At 40.5% G+C, this 22,539-nt stretch overlaps 1 protein-coding gene across 1 annotated transcript in view; it reads right to left on the bottom strand.

Moving 5' to 3' along the window:
- Ofcc1 (orofacial cleft 1 candidate 1) overlaps nt 1-22,539 on the bottom strand; it is a 311,719-nt gene that overhangs the window by 158,089 nt on the left and 131,091 nt on the right. Inside the window, 2 exon segments of the mRNA XM_087591945.1 lie at nt 8,214-8,412; nt 12,993-13,256. Of these exon segments, the coding sequence (XP_087448071.1) occupies nt 8,214-8,412; nt 12,993-13,256 (463 nt within the window).

Below are 22,539 nucleotides of genomic sequence, written 5' to 3'. Positions count from 1 at the left end.
AATGAAGCAGAATCTAACCTCCTGCTGGAAACATTTTAGGCCCATCTCTCTGTCCCCCACATCATTTTGACACACCTCATCCTCCTTTCTTGGCATTAACTGCTTCTCGACTTCCTTCACATCAGTGGGAACACTCCCGTATGGGTGTCAGGATCTCAAGAGGGGTCAGAGGCTGCCCCGCAGAGGAAATGACAAACTGTGAAAAGGAAAAGAGCAATTCCTTCCACATGTTCCCTCCTCCCAGGAGCAGTGAGGGGCTGTCAGCCAGCATCACTGTGGGCCCAGGCAGGACTCGGCATCACAGTCCTGTCAAAACCAATCTACAGCCCTGTGCGGCTGTTTAAAGCTTTCTCGGTTCCAGCGGGTTTCAGACAGGACTTTGAGATAGAAGTGGATCAAACAAGATGAAATGTTGTAATTGATTCTGAGGGGATGGTGTGGCACCCCAGAAAATAAGGCCAAGATGAAAACAAATGATGATGCTTTCTTTTCTGACAAAATCTACTAATAGTCGGAGAGATACTGGTCGCCATTAACAGGAAGAAGAATTTTCACAGCCAAGCCTGATTAGGAATTCCAGTGCTAAGGGTACCAAGAGGCTTATTCTGCTTGTAAATAAACCTAAAAGGTGACAATGTCAGGGCTTAAAGGAAAGCAAGATGAGGGGAAAGAAACAGGAAGCTAGAGGATGTAGTGGGGGGAGAGAGGAGGAAGAATTTACAAATTGCTAATTTTTAATAAAACTGTCAAATAATGTTGAAGCTTTTCTGTGACTTATAATATTGTATGCATTTCCATATCTTCAGTAAATTTAGAATGCAGGTAATTAGCTCTTTATGCAGATTAATCACTTTGAAACATTCCGTGGTTCCCTGCAGCTTAGTTTTATGCTCAGATGAAGGATTTGGAACTCTCTGAAAACAAAGCAAACCAAAAAAATCCTAGAGACCAAATGCCACAGAGTCTACCAGTTGCTTCAGAGTTTCCACAAATGGTTGATTCTTAAGTAGTCCTTCAGAATTCTTCAAATTATGCCTATAATTAGCAGAAGCGCTCGTTCTTTGAAAGTGGTTATGGGACACAACTGTTTGAGTATTTGCCTAGCAAGCATGGACCCTTAGTTCAATCTGAAACAACATTTAAATCACGATCCTTATACTCAGAAGGTATGAAAGAGGAGAGACTGAAGGTCATCTTCAACTATACAGTGAGTTCAAGATCAGCTCATAACCAGCTTTATAATACTCTGTTTCAAAACAAACAAGCAAACAAACACGGACTGGACAGAGGTATCCCTGAACTAGCACACATGGAGATGGTTAAGGATGTTAGCATGCAAGGAATAGAAGCTCTGGAAATCACAAGATGAAATGATACACAAATTAGAATGAGTTCTCAAAAGCTTGTGAGAACTTGGTGCTCCTACGGAGCCGGTGGGCACAAGGAACAGACAGTATGGCCATTGTGGAAGGAAGGGGGTTTCTTACAGAGTGAAGTAGACTTGCTATTTCACAAGGATTCTACTGCAATCAGTAGCAAACTGAGATATTCAACAAAAATTTTCACACTGACTCCGCACTACCTTACCGACTAGCATAGTGTGACTGTCAAATGAAAGTAAGTATTATTTGCTTCAGAATGGATTGCTCATTTATTCATCTAGCAGGTCTTTAATTGGGGGAACACTTCCTGCCAGGCACAGATTAGACTCCATAGACATAGTCAATAGTCAAGAGGTTGGTCATGTAGACATGCAAATGAATACACAGCCACAAGAAAGAGAACAAGCACTAGGAGTAAGTCAGCATTGAGTGGGTATTCTTTAAGAAGGAAATTGTATGCTAGTTGGTGAGGACTTTTCATGATACAATAAAATTAAAGAATATTCAAAGGTCAAACAAACCATCATACTTGTTTCAAGGAACTAAAAAAAAAAATCAGAATTATCAAGAAACAAACTCAGAATTATCAATAGTGTCACTTTCAGACATCTGGTTAGTTTGTGGCTTCAGTTTTCTACTGCTGGGCTAAAACATCGTGACCAAAAAGCAAGTTGGGGAGGAAAGGGTTTATTCAGTTTACACTTCCACATTGCTGATCATCACCCAAGGAAGTCAAGGCAGGAACTCAATGAAGCGAGGCAGAAACCTGGTGCAGGAGCGGAAGCTGAGGCCATGGAAGTTGCTGCTTATTGGCTTGCTTCTCATAGCCTGCTCAGCCTGCTTTCTTAAAGAACCAGAAGCCTAGGGATAGCACCACCCAGTGTGGGCTGGGCCCTCCCCAGTTGATCACTACTAGAGAAAATGCTTTACAGCTGGGTGTCAAGGAGGCATTTCCTCAACTAAGGCTTCTTCCTTTCTGGTGACTCTAACTTGTGTCGAATTAACACATAAAATCAGCTAGTACAGTTTGTTTTTGGTTTTCTTTTTGAGATGGGTTTCATGTAACTCAGGCTGGCCTCAACCCAACTATGTAACGAAGTCTGGCTTTGAGTTCCTGATCCTTCTGCCTCTTTCTCCTATACTATGTGGGATTATAGATGTGCGCTACCGTGACCAGAATCCTTCCTTCTCTCTTGACTTGGAATCCATGGACTTTCTTTAAAGATAGGACCAACGTCAAGGACTTGACCCTAGAGACTCATAGTCACTGTTATCTGAGCAGAGCCCAGGTGAAAATGTGTGTTAACAGCTCCACAAAGGATTAATATGTGGACACAATTAATTGTTCTATATAAGTTTGTTAAACTGTGCTCAAAGATAAATGTCTACTTGGTATAAATCAAGTTTTACATCATTTAATGCCATTGGTGCTGCTTTTGATTGTGACAACCCTCCTATCCCAACCAGGTTTAGTGGTCTGGATACTGAAAGCCTACCTCCTATCAGTTGCCTGTCACACACAGCGTGGGGTACACAGTAGAATACATGTGTTCCAGGACTGAGGATAGGATTATACACTGAGAAATCCAGCCAAAGTTCAAATATCCTGTAGCAAGTGAGTTTTAGAGACCTACAGTACTGGCGTGTCTCCTCGTGACCACGTGACTGAATATTGCTCTGGTGACGTGCTGTTGTCCACTGTTACGAAAGAGAACTATGCTGTCTACCATGATCCTGGGAAAATGTTCTAACCCAGTGCTGGACAGATAATTTCTACTGAATGCATATTGTTTCTGTACCATTATAAACTGTAAAAAATCCTAAGTCTGTTCTTTAGATGTCAAAGACTCTATTATTATAATCAACAATAGTTCTTTGTTTTCTCTTCTAATTGCTATCATTTATAAGAATTGACAGGGAGGTAGAGGGAGGAAGAAAGGGGATGGAGGGAGAGAGAAAGAGAGAGACAGAGAGATGGAGACAGAGACAGAGACAGAGACAGAGACAGAGACAGAGACAGAGAGATTTGCCTCATCTAATATCTATATCCCTAAAACCAGTTTTCTTGCTCAGTGTGCTCAAGGGCTGGAGCCAATTGAGACAAAGCACAAATGTCACTCTTTGACAACATGCATTTCTCACAATTGTTCCCTCATTTCACTACTAAATGGCTATTTAGTCAATTGTACTTGCTTCTTCCCAGGTCTGGATTTCCCCCCCAAAATGGTTTTCTGACATTGATGGAGAAGATGCTGAAAAAGCCTACCCATCCTACTAGCCATGTATACATGTTAGTGTCATAATGGAGCGGATGGGCTCAAGTAAAACTCTGGAGGTGCTTTTGGCTTACAACCCCCCGGCATGTAGCAGTGGGGTTGTTCGCTGTGAGTACACAATAAAATTCACTTGAATTCAGTGTCATCAAGCATCCATAATCTTTTCCAAGAACTATTGTTCTTGCAAGATATCCGGTACAAATCAAAATTATCAAACACAATCACCATTTCCCTAGTGGTTGTCCTAAATGAAAAAACAATTTGAAAGATGGCAATCACAAGTTATATCATAGATATTTTCTTCCAGCTTTTTATAAATATTTTCTCTTCCCAGGCATAGTTCAAAGTAACAATGTTGATCATCACCATCAACCATGGAGTAAGTCCAAAATCCCCTTAGGAGAGAGTGTGTACACAGGCACACTTACAAGGGAACATGAAAGTCACTTGTGTGTGTGTGTGTGTGTGTGTGTGTGTGTGTGTGTGTATGTGTGTGTGTGTGTGTGTGGTGTGTGTGTGTGTGTGTGTGAGAGAGAGAGAGAGAGAGAGACAGAGAGAGAGAGAGAGAGAGAGAGAGACAGAGAGAGAGAGAGAGATTTGGGGAGAGTATAGTAAATTTTACAGATTACATATGGAGCCTACCAATGTAGAACTGCTTGTAGAAGATCATACACACAGTTTTCAGAGAGAGCCTTTGTAGCCATGAACATACCACGTGGTCCCCGCTTCCCCATGTTTCCTCCCTTGACATGTAAATAGCCAGAAAGTCAGCATGCCAGAGTTTAATAAACTTCTAATTTGAAATGAATTACCACATGTTGAGTATGTTTACCCATTATTCAATTTCTTAGCAACACATCAGTGGCAGAAACTGTGCACTGTATCACAGCCCCAGTATATGAGAAAACAAGCCCAGGGGAGATATTAAAGCACTGATAATAAGCTTAGGAACTTCCAAGAAAAATAAAAGTAAGCAATAGAGAAGGCATGTACTTGACGAAAGTTTTTTGTTCTGGCTCTGTATTGATCTCTTCACAACAGGAGGCAACAGTCCCTCTGTTGTCTTTGAATGTGAGGCTTACATTAGTCTCTAGGCCCATACCAAAGCTAAACAAAAATCGGGTTATTTGAAAGCAAAGCTCAAGAAAGTCTCTCTTGGTGCAGACTGTGCTCGCATACTGACTGTGATAGTGTCCCTCTTTTCCAGACTGCCACCTGTCTTTGAGGAGAGCATGGGGCAACCGCATCTCTCTAAGAGCCAAGTTCATAGCACGGTGTGGTTCATCTAGGGAAGGTAGCCACATTGTCACAGGAAGGCTGAGAAGGCACAAAGGTTATAGTGAAAAATGGTCCAAGAATAATTGCTTCTCATCTTCCACTCAGTATCCTAAAACTAGATAAAAAATATCAGTGACATTAAATATCACTAGATTAGTCAGAACCCGTTGTGTTAAAAGTCGAGAATTCTAAAATAAGACCGTGCTTCACTAAAACGGTTTTTAAAAGAAATACACTTTGCAAGAGCCCATGCTTTACAGTGTTCAGTGACTTCAGAGTTGACCTTTGAACTTGATATTTAAGCAAAATCAATGACATGCTTTCTCTTCTTTTTCACTCAGTGAAGTCACAATTATTCCCTTTCTGCTTCTTGCTTTATTTTCCTTAGGATGAGGATCTTCGACCATCAGAAGAGGCTTTGACACTTTCTGTCTTTTCGACGTCTCAGATTTTCAGTGTCTTAGTGCATTTCCTGTGGCTCCACTAGAACTGCCAGGGCTGGGCCATCTGTGAAGGGAGGGCTTTGTTTCTCTCAGCTCTGGGGGTAGGTGGTTCAAAAGGCTATGTCTAGTGAGGGTCTTCAGGTTGACTGGGACTCTGTCGAGGTTCTAGCAGTCTTAGGGTTAATTACTGGGAGATTAGAGTTGTTTCATCATGACAAATAACTTTCTCAATAACCCATATCTATTAATGCATTCTTAAGGGCAGAACCATCAAGATCCAGTTACCTCCTTCAAAAGGAAGCAAACGAGCAAACAGAAGACAGAACAAAACTCATCTTTCACTTGGGAACCAAGTTTCCAAAATATAGACTCTTAAGGATATAATAAACCTGTAGCACCCAGGCTATGCATATATGCAATGGTAAAGTTATGTTTTTCCCCATAGAGCATGGATAACTCTGATGTCTAAGCCAAAATCTAACCAGTGAGATCCAACTAAGACCCAATATAAAAGCCATTATCTCGATGAGAAAACTGACCAGACTTCAGCCCCACTTCCATGGAGCTTCCCCATAAAGATATTTGGAATGAGGTTACCTATGGCATTGCTGGCCTCTGGTTTGGAGCCCTTTCTAGCATCAATTGCTCTTTCTCAACCATTGGGCCTTTCTCTTATGTATAGACCCCATCTTCTACTTTCTCTTACTGACACTACAAATGCATGGTTAAACACCCCAGATGTTTGCACTTAAAGTAAAAAATTAGAGGCTCAAATCTTTTACATCCCAACACAAAGTTCACGCACTCAGTTGACAAGTGCGTTTTGAGAATGACCAAGTCTTCGTGACTCCCCAAAGCAGAGCAGGATGCGGTCAACTAACTGCTCTCTCCTGCTACAAGTAAAAGAAGTTCAAGTTCTGAAGAGTGTGAACAATACACTTAGTTTAGATTAGTTTGTAAGTGTGGAATGTATTACCTGGCTTCAACGTTAGTTGGGTCCTAATTTATCTTCAAGAAGATTTATTTAAGGCCAGTATCACATAATTTGACATTTACGTATTCTGTGTGTAAAATCTTAACCTAACATTTTCCGGTGAACACGATTCCAGAGTGTGGTACCTCAGGAGTCCTTAGCTGATGACTTTGGCTGAGTCACAAGTGAGCACACAGGTCAGACAGGAATAAGAAAGCCCAAAGGCTCATGATAAACCAAGGTTTTAGAAGAGCAAACATTCATGACTTGAACCTAGCAACTGGAGTTCTGCTCAGCCCAATACGGCATCACTCCAAAGGAACAAAAAAGTTCCAAACATGATTTAACAAGCGTTTAGCACTTAGTAAGAAGTTTGTGGTTGCCAGAGAATCAATGGATAGAAAGAAAACAAACCTAACAATAACAAAAAAAGGCAAAGGTGTTCCAAAAAGTAGAATCATGTGGCCAGTCTGACCATGATGGAGGAGTGCCAGCATCCTGTTCCAGAATCACAGATATTTTCAAGACCTATGCCCTCAGCCCAGCTTTTCTCTGTCTCTATACACCCTCCCTAGTTGAATCTAATCACTTCACAGTTTGATCTGGAACCTGTTTTTTCTTCCCACATCCTATGTCTCTTCTGAATGTCCTATCATTTTCCGAATGGGAAAATATTTGCCATAAAATCACAACACCCTTCATTTGATTCCCCAGGATCCCTATTGGAAAATAAAGCTAGTTGCAGTGGCAGGTGTCTATAATCTCAGTGCTGAAGGAGGCAGAGTTGAGTGAGAAGTATTTCTGGAGCTCACTGATAACCACCCAGTCTAGTGGAATCGGGGGGAGAACCTGGCTCTAAAAATAGGGTAGAGAGATATCAGTGATGATACCCAATGTTGATCTCTGGCCTCCATGGCATACACATATATACATGCATACCCCTCCCATACACACACATACACACACATACACACACAAAGGAACGAGGAAGAGGTGAAAGAAGAGGAAAGTAAAATAAAAAGAAATGATGTACAGGAAATACAGCAAACTAGAATTGCCAAGGTAGAGGACAGAGTATTGGTACATGTTATTTTCTATACCATATAATTTAATCGTTTGGTGATTTCAAAGAAAATGCTTACTACAGGGTTTGTCATTGCTAATTAGTATAAGTGCCACTCCTTGCCATGAGACTGTGACTACTGGTCCAGCAATAGCTGACAAACCATCCCATCCTGTTAGGCAGGCTAATATTACTTACTGTTTGAGTATCTACCAATTTTCAGAAACCTGTGACTAAAGCCTTTGGTAAAGGTAATGATTTTTTACTATGAAAGATCATTTCAAATGTGTTTTTTTCTGAAAAATTGAATTTTTGAAGAACTTGATTGACCTAGTCCTTGATCAAACTGATCTTCAAAAGCAAAGCCCTATAGCATACCTTTTAGTGCTGAGAATAGTTTATCTTTTATTCTCATACTTTTGGTTACTGCTATCAGAAACATACAAGAAAATTGAAAATTTAAACAGAAGGCCACAAAATGAAACCAAATAGTCCCACACCTCCCAAAAGTAGTGAAAAACTTAGCCTACAAACAGTGGTGTCCATCATGGAGAAAAAAAAATATGCACTTCAAGGGAATAATTTCATAACATTTCCATGATAAACAATGTGATGTGAAAACTAATATTCTTGTTAATAGTTATAGGCTCTCTCCATGCCTTAGTTTGGAAAATGCAGTCTCAGAAAGTAAGTACTTCTTAATTAGCTTCATTCAGTATGACACAGTCCTCAACACTGTATTGGAATGCCCAAGAAAATGGGTAAACCAACCCTGAGAAGAGTGGGTGGTCAACCAACCTTGAGAAGAGTGCTTGGTGCCATTCATTACAGCGTCAATGTTTCCTGGTGGTTCTTTCTTCGAAGGGCCAGCTGTATTATCCAAATCGAACTCTGTATTCTCCACTTCCACCATTAAGCACACAGGACGTTCCGGAGAAAGCTGCCTGCGGCTCTCGTGGCTTTTTTGATCATCGAAATGCAAAGGAGTTTTAATTACCTATTAAGAGATAAATCAGTTAATGAAAACTGTTGCAAATATTAACAATGTAGTTAAATTTTCTCAGAACAGTGTGTGTGTGTGTGTGTGTGTGTGTGTGTGTGTGTGTGTGTGTGTGTGTGTTAGGGGAGGGGGAGTTGAGATCTCTAAAAGGACAATTCAGGTTCCCGAACTCCGAAGGATTCTGTCTGGTTAAGTTATGACAATGATGTCCACAATCACTTTAAATATTGTCATGCGCTTTACATGTTCAATTTATTATTTTTACTGTCTTATAGGAAAACATTGTATTACTAAACTTATACTTTATAAGTACTTTATAAGTACTTTATACTTTAGTTATACTTTATACTTGTATGAAACTAACAAATATTCATTTATTTTTTTTCCTCCAAGAAACTAACAAACGAAAACAATAAATGACAAGACTATTGAAGACAGTGGTCAGCAAACAGGCGGCTGCTCACTGCGCACCTTTCCACACATGTTTAAAGTGGCCGAGTGCTTGAAGGGAAAGTAAAAGACCGAGAAAGATGGGGATCTGAAAGGAGAACTTCCTCAGGAAGGACTGTCTGCCTTCCTTGTTTGCAGAATCTTCCCTCTTCACTCCTTGCTCACAAACTCTGGGACAGAATTAGTGATGTATTTCAGCCTCCTCCTCAGGGCTCCTGTTACTGCCCATAATGGCATGGGACAGTAGACGTCAGTGGGAACCTGTGAGCTCTGGCTTTGTTGGCCCATTTCATAGTGTTCCCCTCCCAACCACTGATCCTGTAGGAAAAGGAAGGAAGGTGTCTCTTGGATCTTTAATCTTCTCTAAACTTAAAATGCAATAACATTTTTTTTTCAGTTCCACCATCTGTTTTTGCCCTTTTCTGCCATTTGATATTTTCTTATGTATGTATGTATGTATGTATGTATGTATGTATGTATGTATGTATGTATTTTGTATTTTGAGCTACTACTTGATCAGAGATTTCCATATGGTTGATTGGTGCGTGTGTGCCTGTGCGTGCGAGTGTGTGTGTGTGTGTGTGCTCCTACCTATGGAAGCCGGAGGTTGACTTTGTGTGTCTTCCTCAGTTACTCTTTTCTTAAGTTTTTTAAGCAAGTCTCTACTGAACCTGAAGATCACAGGCCAGTGGGCTGAAGGGATCCCCTGTCTTTGAACCCGCCTCCCTCAGTGTTAAGGTTAAAAACACAGGCTGCCCTGTGCAGTGATTTTGGGGTGGGGTGGGGAAGAGAGTTGTTTTATTGGTATGGTTTGGTTTTATGAAAAAAAATCCAAACTCAGGTCCTCATGTTTGTAGAGCAAGCACCACCTGAACCATCTTCCCAGCCCTGATCAGAATATTTTGTTCTTGAGAAAACTTGGACCTGGAAAATTCATGCATTATTGACATTTACATAAAAACAGTTTTGTGTAAGAATTTTTTGTTTTCAGCTTTATGAAGGAGAAGTGTTTTTACCCCACTTACGTTTCCTCTCCATCAGTCGGAGGACAAACTTTTCCAACATTGTCTAATAAATACAGAACGGGCAATTAATTATATCTATGTGTAACAGTAGTGGCCAGACATGCTCTATGGGTAAACCAAAGCATTAGTTTTTCCCAATTATTTTTTTACCTAATTTAAGAGGGAGAAAAATTTGATCTTTAAGTCTAAGAAGATTGTGATCCAGCCAAATTGTTTTAATATTGTTTAATAATCAACATTTTAACCTCATAGATTTAAAGTCTTGATTTAATCTCAATATATATAATCTTCATAGTTAATACCAGGACTGCTTAAATTGTCTTTTATGAATTAGGTACCAACTTTCCAAGCCATTATTTACAGAACCCTTAGCTATATGTCTCAATTAGTGTGAGCACTAAGGGCTGGGGATACAGCTCAGTGGTAGTCGGATTGACTAGCAGATGTGAGGCCTTGAGTTCCACCCCAAGCATAGACAGTGAAATGTGAGAGAAAGAAAGGAAGGAAGGAAGGAAGAAGGAAGGAAGGAAGAAGGAAAGAAAGAAAGAAAGAAAGAAAGAAAGAAAGAAAGGAAGGAAGGAAGGAAAGAAGGAAGGAAGAAGGAAAGAAAAAGAAAGAAAGAAAGAAAGAAAGGAAGGAAGGAAGGAAGGAAGGGAGGGAGGAAGGAAGGAAGGAAGAAGGAAGGAAGGAAGAAGGAAAGAAAGAAAGAAAGAAAGAAAGGAAGGAAGGAAAGAAGGAAGGAAGGAAGAAGGAAAGAAAAAGAAAGAAAGAAAGAAAGAAAGGAAGGAAGGAAGGAAGGAAGGGAGGAAGGAAGGAAGGAAGGAAGAAGGAAGGAAGGAAGGAAGAAGGAAGGAAGGAAGAAGGAAAGAAAGAAAGGAAGGAAGGGAGGAAGGAAGGGAGGAGGAAAGAAAGAAAGAAAGAAAGAAAGAAAGAAAGAAAGAAAGAAAGAAAGAAAGATGAAAATGAAGAAAAGGAGTTCAAAGTAGCAGGTGCCATGGGCAAGGAGATGGCTCAGTGAGTGGCATGCTTGCTGTGGTGTATGAGGATCTGGGTTCAGATCTGGAGATCCCACACAGAAATCCAAGAAGAGCAACCCATGCCTGTCATCCTAGCAGTGGAGTACATGGAGTGGATGCAGGAGCAGGGGGCTCTGGAGGGCTCACTGGCCAGCCAGAATAGCTAAAAATAGCAAGTTCTGGATTTTACTGAGACGCCTTGTCAAATAAGAGGGTAGGTCGTATTGGAACTACCCAAACTCAAATGTGTACATACAGGCCTTAGTGCATACACACAGAGACACACACTGACACACACACACACACACACACACACACACACATACTGACAGACATACACACACACAACACACACACACAGACAGACATACACACACACAACACACACACACTGACAGACATACACACACACTGACAGACACACACACACACACACACACTGACAGACACATACACACACACTGACAGACATATACACACACACACTTACAGATGCTTTTCATATTAGCTATAGCAAAATGTACTTCCTTTCATGGCTCTGTTTTAATTTTCAGTTTATTTTGATTTATGGAAGAACATTTAAGCCTACAATTTTAAAACTGTTGTGTTTTGGGATTTTTAGAGTTATTTATTCTCTTGTATCATTCTTTCAGTCAAGCTTGATTATATCAACATTTTTAATTCGTAAGAGCTGTAAATGGCTCTAATACTTGAAGCAGCACCACAAAGTAATTGGTACAAATTTGCAGAGCACGGAGCCTATGTACCTGTGTGCGTGTCTTTCTTAGGGAGTCTAAGGGGCAGTAAGGGATATGGCAGGATAGCAGTGTTTCCACAATGCCTAGGAAGGCATATATCCAGGTAAGAACTATGTCCTTAATGGTTCTCTAGACAACCCCAATAAGGCATTTCAGCATAACACCATAATGGAAAACACTAAAAAAGAAAATACTAGATAATTTTACCCCAAATAAAAAGGTATCAGGAAAAAAAAACCAATCCTACAAGACAGATAGGAAATTCTAAAACTTAAGGCTGATATTATACATTTCTGGAAATATCTTCATTGGGTCCATCAATTATGTAGGTAGGCAACTGGATAGATAGATGATTGATAGAGAAATGATAAAAAGATAGATTAGATAGATAGATAGATAGATAGATAGATAGATAGATAGATAGATAGATAGATGATAGAAGACACAGACGAACAGACAGGCAGACAGGCAGACAGACAGACAGACAGACAGATGATAGTACATAATCAAATGTGTAGGCAAAGAATAAAACTTCATGGCACTTTATGATGAAGTCAATCTGGGGAAATACTATAATAACAAGTTTAGAAACAAAGACCAAAATAGACTACAAACAGGTGGGACACGTTAGTCTTAACTTATGCAACCATTTTCTTCTCTGGATAATGACAACTGCCTACCATGAATGTCTGTACTGCCATGTCTGTTACAAGGCTGGCTTCAGCAGTACACAGAAAGATAAAGATGTGCATGTCCAATTTTATTTGCATTAAATATTTGAGTTTGACAAAAAGCATGCTTGGGACTGAAGTGAGGGAGGGAGACATCTCTCACAGCCACTCTACTTCTGTAGAAGGACCCTCTTGTGGTGTCTCTCTTGTCAGAGATGAGCATTCAGAAGGCAGAAGTTACACCTCATCTCTTCTGTATCCCATTACGGGCAACTCTCAACACACAGGGGAAGCCTGGGCAATACTTTTGGAAAGGAAATAAAGCATTCATTCTTGGGAAGACAGGATGAACTTACAGGTTGCAAACCATAGAGAATGTTCAGAAATCAGTTATCTGATATAATTACATTTCCTTTTTAAAAGAGAGTTTAGTAAATTTTATAATTGCAAGGAAAAAAGCTAACATCTAGAAAGAAGGTGCTTTGGCAAATACTTGAAATTATTTTCCTGCTAAAAACTCACATTTCAGACCTGTAATCCTAGCTAGGTAGCACTCCAAAGTCTGAGATTTGAAGATCGAGAGTTTGAGAACAGCCTGTGCTACAGGGCCAAGTTCAGTCTCAGGAAATTAATAAGCAAAACCATCATATTACAAACCTTAAAATATAGATTGCACAGCCACTGGTCCAAGTCTTGGCAAATCAAATTTTCTATTTTTCTGAAATGGTCCAGTTTTGGGTCATAAGGTCCTCGGAGAAGGGGACACTTGAATTTTCCCTCTACTATATGGAAGTTGTTGTCAGACACAGGAAAGACTGCCCAGCCAATGATCACATCATCGTAAGCACATGTGCCATGGAGAAGGAAGAGTTCAAACAAGAAAGACAAGCCAGGCTTCACAGCTTTCTTTTGAGGAAGTACCTGGTAAAAATAGTAAGACAGGAGAACATCAGGAGATTACCAGAGATACCATTACCCAGAGATACCCAGAGAGTTTAAAAGTAAGTACGAACATGTTTTATATTCCTCCTGTTTGTTGCCTTCTAATACCTACTCTTGGATTAATTTACAAATAAGCCTTCTAGCTTCAGGTAATTTAGCCGCCATACAACCCTGAAAATGTGGCTCTGTCAGAGACTCCGTTTCTAAGTTTCAGGAATCAAGTGTGCAGCATCCCAATTAACTCTGTATCTTCCTTCCTGTTGGCTTGAGCTGGTGTGTCTGCTGCTGTTAAGGTTTGAATGGGTTCATTAAAGTTCCTGTGCTGTAAATGCTGGCGAGGATGTGGAGAAAGAGGAACACTCCTCCATTGTTGGTGGGATTGCAGACTGGTACAACCATTCTGGAAATCAGTCTGGAGGTTCCTCAGAAAATTGGACATTGAACTACCTGAGGATCCAGCTATACCTCTCTTGGGCATATACCCAAAAGATGCCCCAACATATAAAAAAGACACGTGCTCCACTATGTTCATCGCAGCCTTATTTATAATAGCCAGAAGCTGGAAAGAACCCAGATGCCCTCAACAGAGGAATGGATACAGAAAATGTGGTACATCTACACAATGGAATATTACTCAGCTATGAAAAACAATGACTTTATGAAATTCATAGGCAAATGGCTGGAACTGGAAAATAACATCCTGAGTGAGGTAACCCAATCACAGAAAAACACACATGGTATGCACTCATTGATAAGTGGCTATTAGCCCAAATGCTTGAATTACCCTAGATGCACAGAACACGTGAAACTCAAGACGGATGATCAAAACGTGAATGCTTCACTCCTTCTTTAAAAGGGGAACAAGAATACCTTTGGCAGGGAATAGAGAGGCAAAGATTAAAACAGAGACAGAAGGAACACCCACTCAGAGCCTGCCCCACATGTGGCCCATACATATACAGCCACCCAATTAGACAAGATGGATGAAGCAAAGAAGTGCAGGCCGACAGGAACTGGATGTAGATCCCTCCTGAGAGACACAGCCAGAATACAGCAAATACAGAGGCGTATGCCAGCAGCAAACCACTGAATTGAGAATAGGACCCCCGTTGAAGGAATCAGAGAAAGAACTGGAAGAGCTTGAAGGGGCTCAAGACCCCATATGTACAACAATGCCAAGCAACCAGAGCTTCCAGGGACTAAGCCACTACCTAAAGACTATACATGGACTGACCCTGGACTCTGACCTCATAGGTAGCAATGAATATCCTAGTAAGAGCACCAGAGGAAGGGGAAGCCCTGGGTCCTTCCAAGACTGAACCCCCAGTGAACTTGATTGTTGGGGGCAGGGCAGTAATGGGGGAAGGATGGGGAGGGGAAACACCCATAAAGAAGGGGAGGCGGAGGGGCTAGGAGGATGTTGGCTCGGAAACCGGGAAAGGGAATAACATTCAAAATGTAAATAAGAAATACTCAAGTTAATAAAAAAATAAATAAAATAAAAAAGAAACTAATATATATGTTAAAAGGTAGTATTATTTACCATGTTGATAAATAAACCACTATTTCAAATCAAGGGTAATGGAAAAAAAAAGTTCCTGTGCTGTAAGCCTTGTCTCTTAATCCATCTGTTGACGGTGCTTGGAGATAGAGTTTTGTGGAGATAAGATTAGATGACGTCATGAGATGGGGGCCTTCAGAATGGCATCAGTGGCTTTGTAAGAAAGGAATAATGGGTCTCAGGCTTAAACGAGGTGCTTGCCCCTTTCCAGAGCACCCTCCATCATGACGTGATACAGTAAGAAGCCTCTCACTGGGTGTCACCAGCCTACAGAATTTCTGGGCCTACAGAACTGCAAACCGACTAAACTATTTTTTTTTTTAATTATCATGCCTGAAAGAATTCTGTTCATCACACAGAAACAAACTAGTCACATTCCTGATTTGTGTCTTGTGAATCATCCATATATCTGGCTCAAGAACTTTACATAGAAGAAATACAGTCTATAAAAGTAGTCGAACACTCCAGAAAAACTAACCCTACTCAGAATGAGAATTACAATTATTATTATAAGGAAAAAAGACAGAGACGGTGTAGGGTTGTGACTACTGTTTATCTGAAGTGACACCACGGGGTTGGGGATTTAGCTCAGTGGTAGAGCGCTTGCCTAGCCTGTGCAAGGCCCTGGGTTCGGTCCCCAGCTCTGAAAAAAAAAAAAAAAAAGAATGAAGTGACACCACATGGCACATCCCTGTCAGAGTCAAATGAATAGCAGTAGACAATGATTAGGTAATTGGTCACATTAACCAAATCACGGAATTAGGTGGGGAGATGAAGCCTATTTCTCAGCTTAAAAAATTAGAAAACTATAAGACATAAATAATTTTTTATTTAAAAGATATTATGTATCTACTTTTCTTGGCAAAATTCCATGTGGCAAAATTTAAGTGGACAGAAAAGTATCTTGTCATAGACTATCTTGCAAAACATCTACCCCGACATCCAGTTATATTTATAGGATTCGTACAGATAGCTCGAGACTTCAGTTTAGGAACAAAATGTAACGGAGACATCTGTTGAAAATACCATAACCCTGTGGCAGCTGCTATTAAGCCATTAACAGGATCAGGTTTCATTTAAACCAGATTTACCATTTTCTACAACAGCCCATGGGAAAGCTAAAGACATTCGGCACAAATTACTGACAGAAGAGATCCTTAATCAAGCTGTACTTTTCATTTGGCTAGCGAGCCACTTTTTTTTTTTTTTTTTTTGGTTCTTTTTTTCGGAGCTGGGGACAGAACCCAGGGCCTTGCGCTTCCTAGGCAAGCGCTCTACCACTGAGCTAAATCCCCAACCCCACGAGTAACATTTCTAGCGAGAGAACAAGAGCTAAATGGAGGAGCAAAGATGGAGTCAGAACCCTGCTTAGACCCATGATTTAAAAATAGAGCCGACTCCACGCTCTTAGACACTGCTACAGTGCTATCACTGGACTCAGTAGCGAAAGCTAGGACCCCCCGCCCCTTATGCTAATCAGTGTTTTTCAAAAATGCGTTTGAAGTAGTCATAACAAGAATCTGACAAGAGTGACAGACCCATGATGACTTTTGTGGTGAGCTTATGTAAGTTACTTCTCTTTTTATACATAAGTTTGTATGCACTTGAGTTTTCTGGAAAACCATGGAAAGGATTGTGCATGTAGCTGAGTGTATGAGTACTGACGTGGGTCCTGGGTCCAACCTCAAGTGGCACCAATCAAATATCTAAAATTACAATAAAACCCCAGACCATGGTGATGTATGTTCTTTCTAGAGGTGGCATATTTATACCAAGTTAACAATGGAATTACACAATAGTCTTACGTTTGTATTTATGACTTACCCCAACCACTTCCTGGATGATATGCAACAATAAGAAGATATTTGAGATCAGGATCTGACCTTGCCAAATACCAGCATTCTTTTAGTGAATGACTTATCCACTGAAGTTACCAGGTAAGGTGTGTGAACACCATGCAGTACTGTGGCACCAGTACCAGGACATGGGAACTTAGTGTAAATCTATTCTGTAACAGAGAGTGATTCTATGCAGCTGCCCTGACAGCGCCTGAAATTAAAAAGTAGAGGAACAGGGTAAAGCCTTTCTACTGATTCTGGTTAAACCACAAGATGAGAGCTACACACTCTTTAATAATTAATTAATTCTTGCTTAAGGTGTATGAGTGTTCTGCTTGCATACATGCTTACCTAACATATTCCCAATACCCAAAGACATCAGATTCCCTGGAGCTGGAGTGGACCCAGATGGTTGTGGGTCACCAGGTGGGTGCTACAAATTGTACCCAGGTCCTCTGGAAGAGTAGCCAGTGCGTTTAACCACTGAGTCATCTCTCCAGCCCCAAAGATGTTCCAAATTACTCAAGAAAGCAATCTACTCTCTCTGACAAAAGTTGCCTTTTCAGAATGTGTGCCTTGAGTGCCTTTTCCTTACTGGTCATTGTGCAAGTACTCTTCTACCTTGTAATGTGTACCTTGAGACTGGCTGCTTATGCTTTGGCAAGAAAGATGACTAAGTTTTCTTGTTTCCCTGTCTCTGGGGGCCTTTTCTAGGAGCATGACTACTTCCATGGCTAGGCTATGAAATGACACCCTTCTGAGCATTTCATTGGCTTTGTATTTTCAAACTCTACATGAAAATGGAAAGGAGCTCATTTTCTCTGGTGCCAGTGCCGTCACAGCCTCGCAGTGCTGTTAGCTGGAGGCCATAAAGTCCTGGGAGGAGCTTCATTATCTGACCACCATGATAATTCCATGGAAGAAAGAGATTTTACAGAGACAGACGTCACATCACTGCATATTGCAGTTGGAAAGCCCTTGATCTTCTGCATAGATGGAGAGGAAGGATGTAGAACTGAAGATGCAAATAAGGGTGTGGAGGTGAATGTTGAGTGGAGGAATGGTAATGAGAAATGTTATGTTCATTGGAAACCAGGTACATAGAAATTGTTACCATGGAGGGAATAAGGCTGCAATATGCCTGCCACAGTTAGCTTGACACAAACCTAGAGTCACTTGGGAAGAGGGTACCTCAACTGAAGAATTGCCCATAGGTTGCCTTGTGACTGTGTCTGTGGGGAAATTTCTTAAATTGAATGTTGTAGGTGGGCCCAATCCACTGTGGGTTTAATTACCTCTAAGCAGGTTGGGCTTCATTGCATAAGAAAGGTAGCTGAGTAAGCCAAAGAAGGCAAGCCAGGAAGAGACGTTTCCTCATGGATCCTGCCTCTGCTTCTGCTTGAATCCCTGCCCTGACTTTCCTCAGTGATGGATGTGTTACCTGGAAGAAACCAAACCATTCTTCCCCAAGATGCTTTGATCATGGTTTTATTACAGCAATAAGAAAGAAAATGAGAACGATGAACAGCTATGCTGTAGTATGCTTCCTGCCTCTGCCTGTTCTGAAATGTTTAAAGATGTGATAATTTGGGCTATGGTTATTTTTTACTATTAATATTACTTATTTATGTTTATGGGTGTTTCGGCTGCATATATGTCTGTGTATCGCATGCATGACCAATGTCACAAAGGCAAGAAGTGGGTGTCAGTTCTCTTGGAACTGGAGTTGCACTGAGCCACCACGTGGCTGCTGAGTGCTGAATCCAGGTTCTCTGGAAGAGTAGCTGTCACTCTTACCCACTGAGTCATCTCTCCAGCATTGTATGAAAGCTTTCATGATAAGACAAATAGCAATACAACAGTTTCAAAAGCACATTGCCTCCAAATTCTGTTCTTTGTTATAATGGAGATAGAAAAACCAATACTCATGTTACAAGGAAAAGGGCTGAGGATAGAACTCAGTAGAGGTCTGACAAAGCATAATCTGTCTCTGGCTTCATCGCCAGTACCAAAGGAATAGAAGAGAAAACAGAATTAAGGGGGAAAAAACAAGTTATAAAATTATATGACGGCACAACTTTATAACTGAAGAGACAAATTTAAAGTAAACTAAATCCTTGGATCAGATGAAAGTGCAGACAGACCTGTTACTGGATGCCAGGCACTGCAGCACAAAGGAGAAAGGAGTAATTTAAGACACAAACCCGAGATGTAGACTATGCTACTACCATGAACCAATTCTTAACCCTAGAACCTTCCAATGTACTCAGAGGCATGTAGGCAATTGGGTCTAGGTATGAAGGCAGATTCTTGGTGCTTCAGAAATCCTGTTGCAGTACTGGATAGCAGAAAATAATCAAACGGTTGAATGACAATTGGATACCAAGGCCAAATGGAAGCCTGGGCCTTTTATAACTTAAATCTATGCATCTCAGTGGGGCATTTCAACTAACTCAAGTTAGAATTCAGCCCCAGTTCAGCTCAGTCCCTGATATGAGCATACAGGTCAGATCTTGATGAAGGAATCAAGATTTCCTATTTCATTCTCTACAGTTTGTTTACCCACAAGTCTACCACAAGGCAGGCAACTATGAGATGTCTATAGGAAGAAAAAGATGTGAAACATGGACCAATGAAAACTAGTCAGTGAATACTAGATCGATGAGTGTTCTGCATGATCAAAATCTGGAAATAATAAAGATTTTATATTATTAGCATCACAATCAGAGGAAAGAATGCAATGCATCCAGAGAGAACTTGAAAGTGTTTTAGAGCAGAAACAAAATATTTGCCATGGTAAAGTTATGACATGGGATTAAGAGTATAAATTAACACAACAGAAAAGACAATGAATGTGGCAATTGGACTGGCAGTGAAGTCATCCCAACTAAGCACAAAGACAAAATATGAAAGGAAAGAAACACAAAGAACATTAGCATTAAAAAATTTGTGAAATATCCCAGCACATGTCAACCTGGGGTCCTTAGAGGACAAAAAGAGAAAAATGGTACTGAAATCATTCGCAATGATAAAATCAATGGAAAATATTAGTCCACAAAAATAAGTTCAGAAAATTCAATACAGAAAGCATAGACACAAGATTTAGAAGTCTCCAATTTGCCAGCAAAAAAATCAAGATAGAAACAGAATCTTTAAGACGAAGAACTGCTGTTGATATCTGACTGGAAAGTCCGTTTGGAACAGCCCAAGGGCCATTCTCAGTCATCATCTGCATTTGCTAATCCCAGAACCTCAGATTTAATATAAAATATTACATACCAGGAGGAAAATTTAAGTTGTATTTCCTTGCTACTCTGGTCATGTGACATTATTCTGGGTAGAGAAATAAAAGCATCACTGGCTTATTCTAAATCTTCCTTTAATTACTTTGTAGGTTATTTTTTTTTGCCTAACCGAATTTTTACTACATCCTGGTTTTATTACACACATTGGAATGCCTTAGCACTGTGTTTAAGATGTAAACATAGCCACCACATATATTACTTTCTAGCTTTTTGCTCTATTAAATCAAATACATATTAATAAATATAATGTGTTCACACTTTGCGTCTCTGTTGCTATTATAGGACACTTACCAAAAGGGAAGAATGTCTTTATTCTTATAGGTTATTACCCACCATAAAGGGATGCCAAGGTAGGAACTCAAAATAGGGGCTTGAAACAAACCCCTTACTGGCATGCTTACCATGGCCTGCTCAGCCACTTTTGGTACAGAGTCCAGACTTATCTACCCAGAGGTGGCACCACCCACTGTGACATGGGTCCTCCTACATCTATCAGTAATGAAGAAAATGCCCCTATAGACATGCCCAAAGGTCAAGCTGATAAACACAACTTCTCAAGGCAGTTCCTCAACTAAGGTTGCCTCCTCCCATGGATGTCAAGTTGAAAACCAAGATTAGATATCCCAGATACAAACACACACTAAACAGGGTCAAAATGATGGTTGTTGAATTCTCGGAAATGCCTGTGCTCATGCGCACACAGACATGGTTTATTATTTCATCATGGCACTGTCTCTAGACGGAAAACATTTCAGAGTGACAGCTTTTTAGGCAGATGGGTTGGCACAGGTACTGTGGGCCCTGAACATAAATTAGGGGCCATGCAAGTCCTTAGTATTTATATTATATAACAACAATGTCAAAGGTTACACTGGTTCCTGGGAAGCTTTTCCATGATGTGTTGTGGTTCATTTGCCACGTAAGCTGGTCAGAAGATTAGACAATGCAAAATGTAAGGCAGTCCACATGTGAACAGTTCCAGTTGTTAGGAAGTCACTGTGTCATGAATTCTACTTAGCGATTAGTTCTGCTTCCTCAGTACCTCCTGGTCACTCTCTAGTTCGTTATACACAAGGATCTCTGGGTAAATCAGGTCCCTTCCATCGCTTTCAAGCAGAGAATTAATGGTTGCCTCTAAATCCACCAGCATTGTCTTTTTTCACTGCCCTGGAAGACAGAGAACATTCCCGAAGATGTTTCTTCAAGATTTTTATGGCTTATGAGGAGAGCGGTGAGGAAAGCCTGCTTCTGTCCTGGAGTACATGTGTGAGAAGTGGGGTGTAAGAATGAAAAGTGGTCTTTCTGCTCTGAGGCGCCATGAGATGTTGACTTCTATGGAAACACAGGATAACCTATGTTATCCTTACATGCATGGCTTGAGAAGCCTGGCTTTCTGATATTCAGCTTTCTGCTAATGTGCCAAGATAGAAGATACTAAGTCACTCGATATGAGGAACTAGTGGTTCTCGGTCAGCAGGAAGCTAAGAGTAGATAAACATGTGGAGATTCATGTAATCTGTACTTCTGCTGGTAGACTGAACACTGGGAAATTTGTGAGTTGCTCATGGGACATCTGCCGTGGTTGTGACTCTTCCAAATGCACCATAAATGGTTCAGCAAACTTGACATACACTGTATAGGACACTTGAATCCAATTCGTCTGTCCTGCTCTGTGTAATTATTTCTCCCATTTACAAGGGGGTGCTGTATATCCTAGCAGTTGAAAGCACGGGCATTGGCATCAGATAAACATGAGAATAAATTCCACCTTATCTCAGAATAAATAACCTACATGCCACTCTCAGATCTTGATGTCACCATCTATAAAGAGTGGGGAAAGAAGCAATGGTGACAAATAAGCAGAATGGAAATAAACTAAATAGTGTCTTCCTGAGCTAAACTCTGCTGAGAATTCTACAGGGAGAACTGGAAGTAAATCACTGCTTAATTTGCATTAGAGATAACAAAATGTTCCTTTGGAAGCAGACAGCTCAGAGAGGTGCTTGGGAATTGATACGGAGCCCAGGGTCATCTAGATTATCAGACAGAGTTTTATAGTGCTTTTCTTTTTTTTCCCTCCTCTAGTTTTTCCAGTCACGGATTTAAAATATAGACGAATTAGCTGTATTCTCCTGCCTATCTGCCATACAATTTAAAAAAGTCACTGTCCTTGGAAATTTATTCTGACCCAGGTAAAGAGGACAGAAGCCCATAGAATTACAACTACACCACTTCTGAATAGAAAAGAGGTTCTCACTCCCTGCATCCTTCAATACAAGTGTTCACGGTCTATGTTTTAGAATATTATTTCAAGTCCTTAATCCCAAATGTTGTTATAATATCAACAGTTAACACTTACTTGCTAAACTCAAGGCATTTCTTTCAAAAGAACTCCATTGTCAGGAGCTTAATAACCACAATAATCCAAGGAAGTATATTCTATTATGGACCCAATTTTATAAACTCCTGAACTATGTGTTCACTGATATCCCCCAAAGGGGATCTTTAAGTTGTCCACTTGGGGTTCAGGACTCTACAATGTATTTGGAATGCTTTGA

The sequence above is a fragment of the Rattus norvegicus genome, chromosome 17 (assembly GCF_021556685.1).
Source record: "Rattus norvegicus strain SHRSP/BbbUtx chromosome 17, alternate assembly SHRSP_T2T, whole genome shotgun sequence".
NCBI lineage: Eukaryota > Metazoa > Chordata > Mammalia > Rodentia > Muridae > Rattus > Rattus norvegicus.
This window is presented reverse-complemented; position numbering and strand designations above follow the sequence as displayed.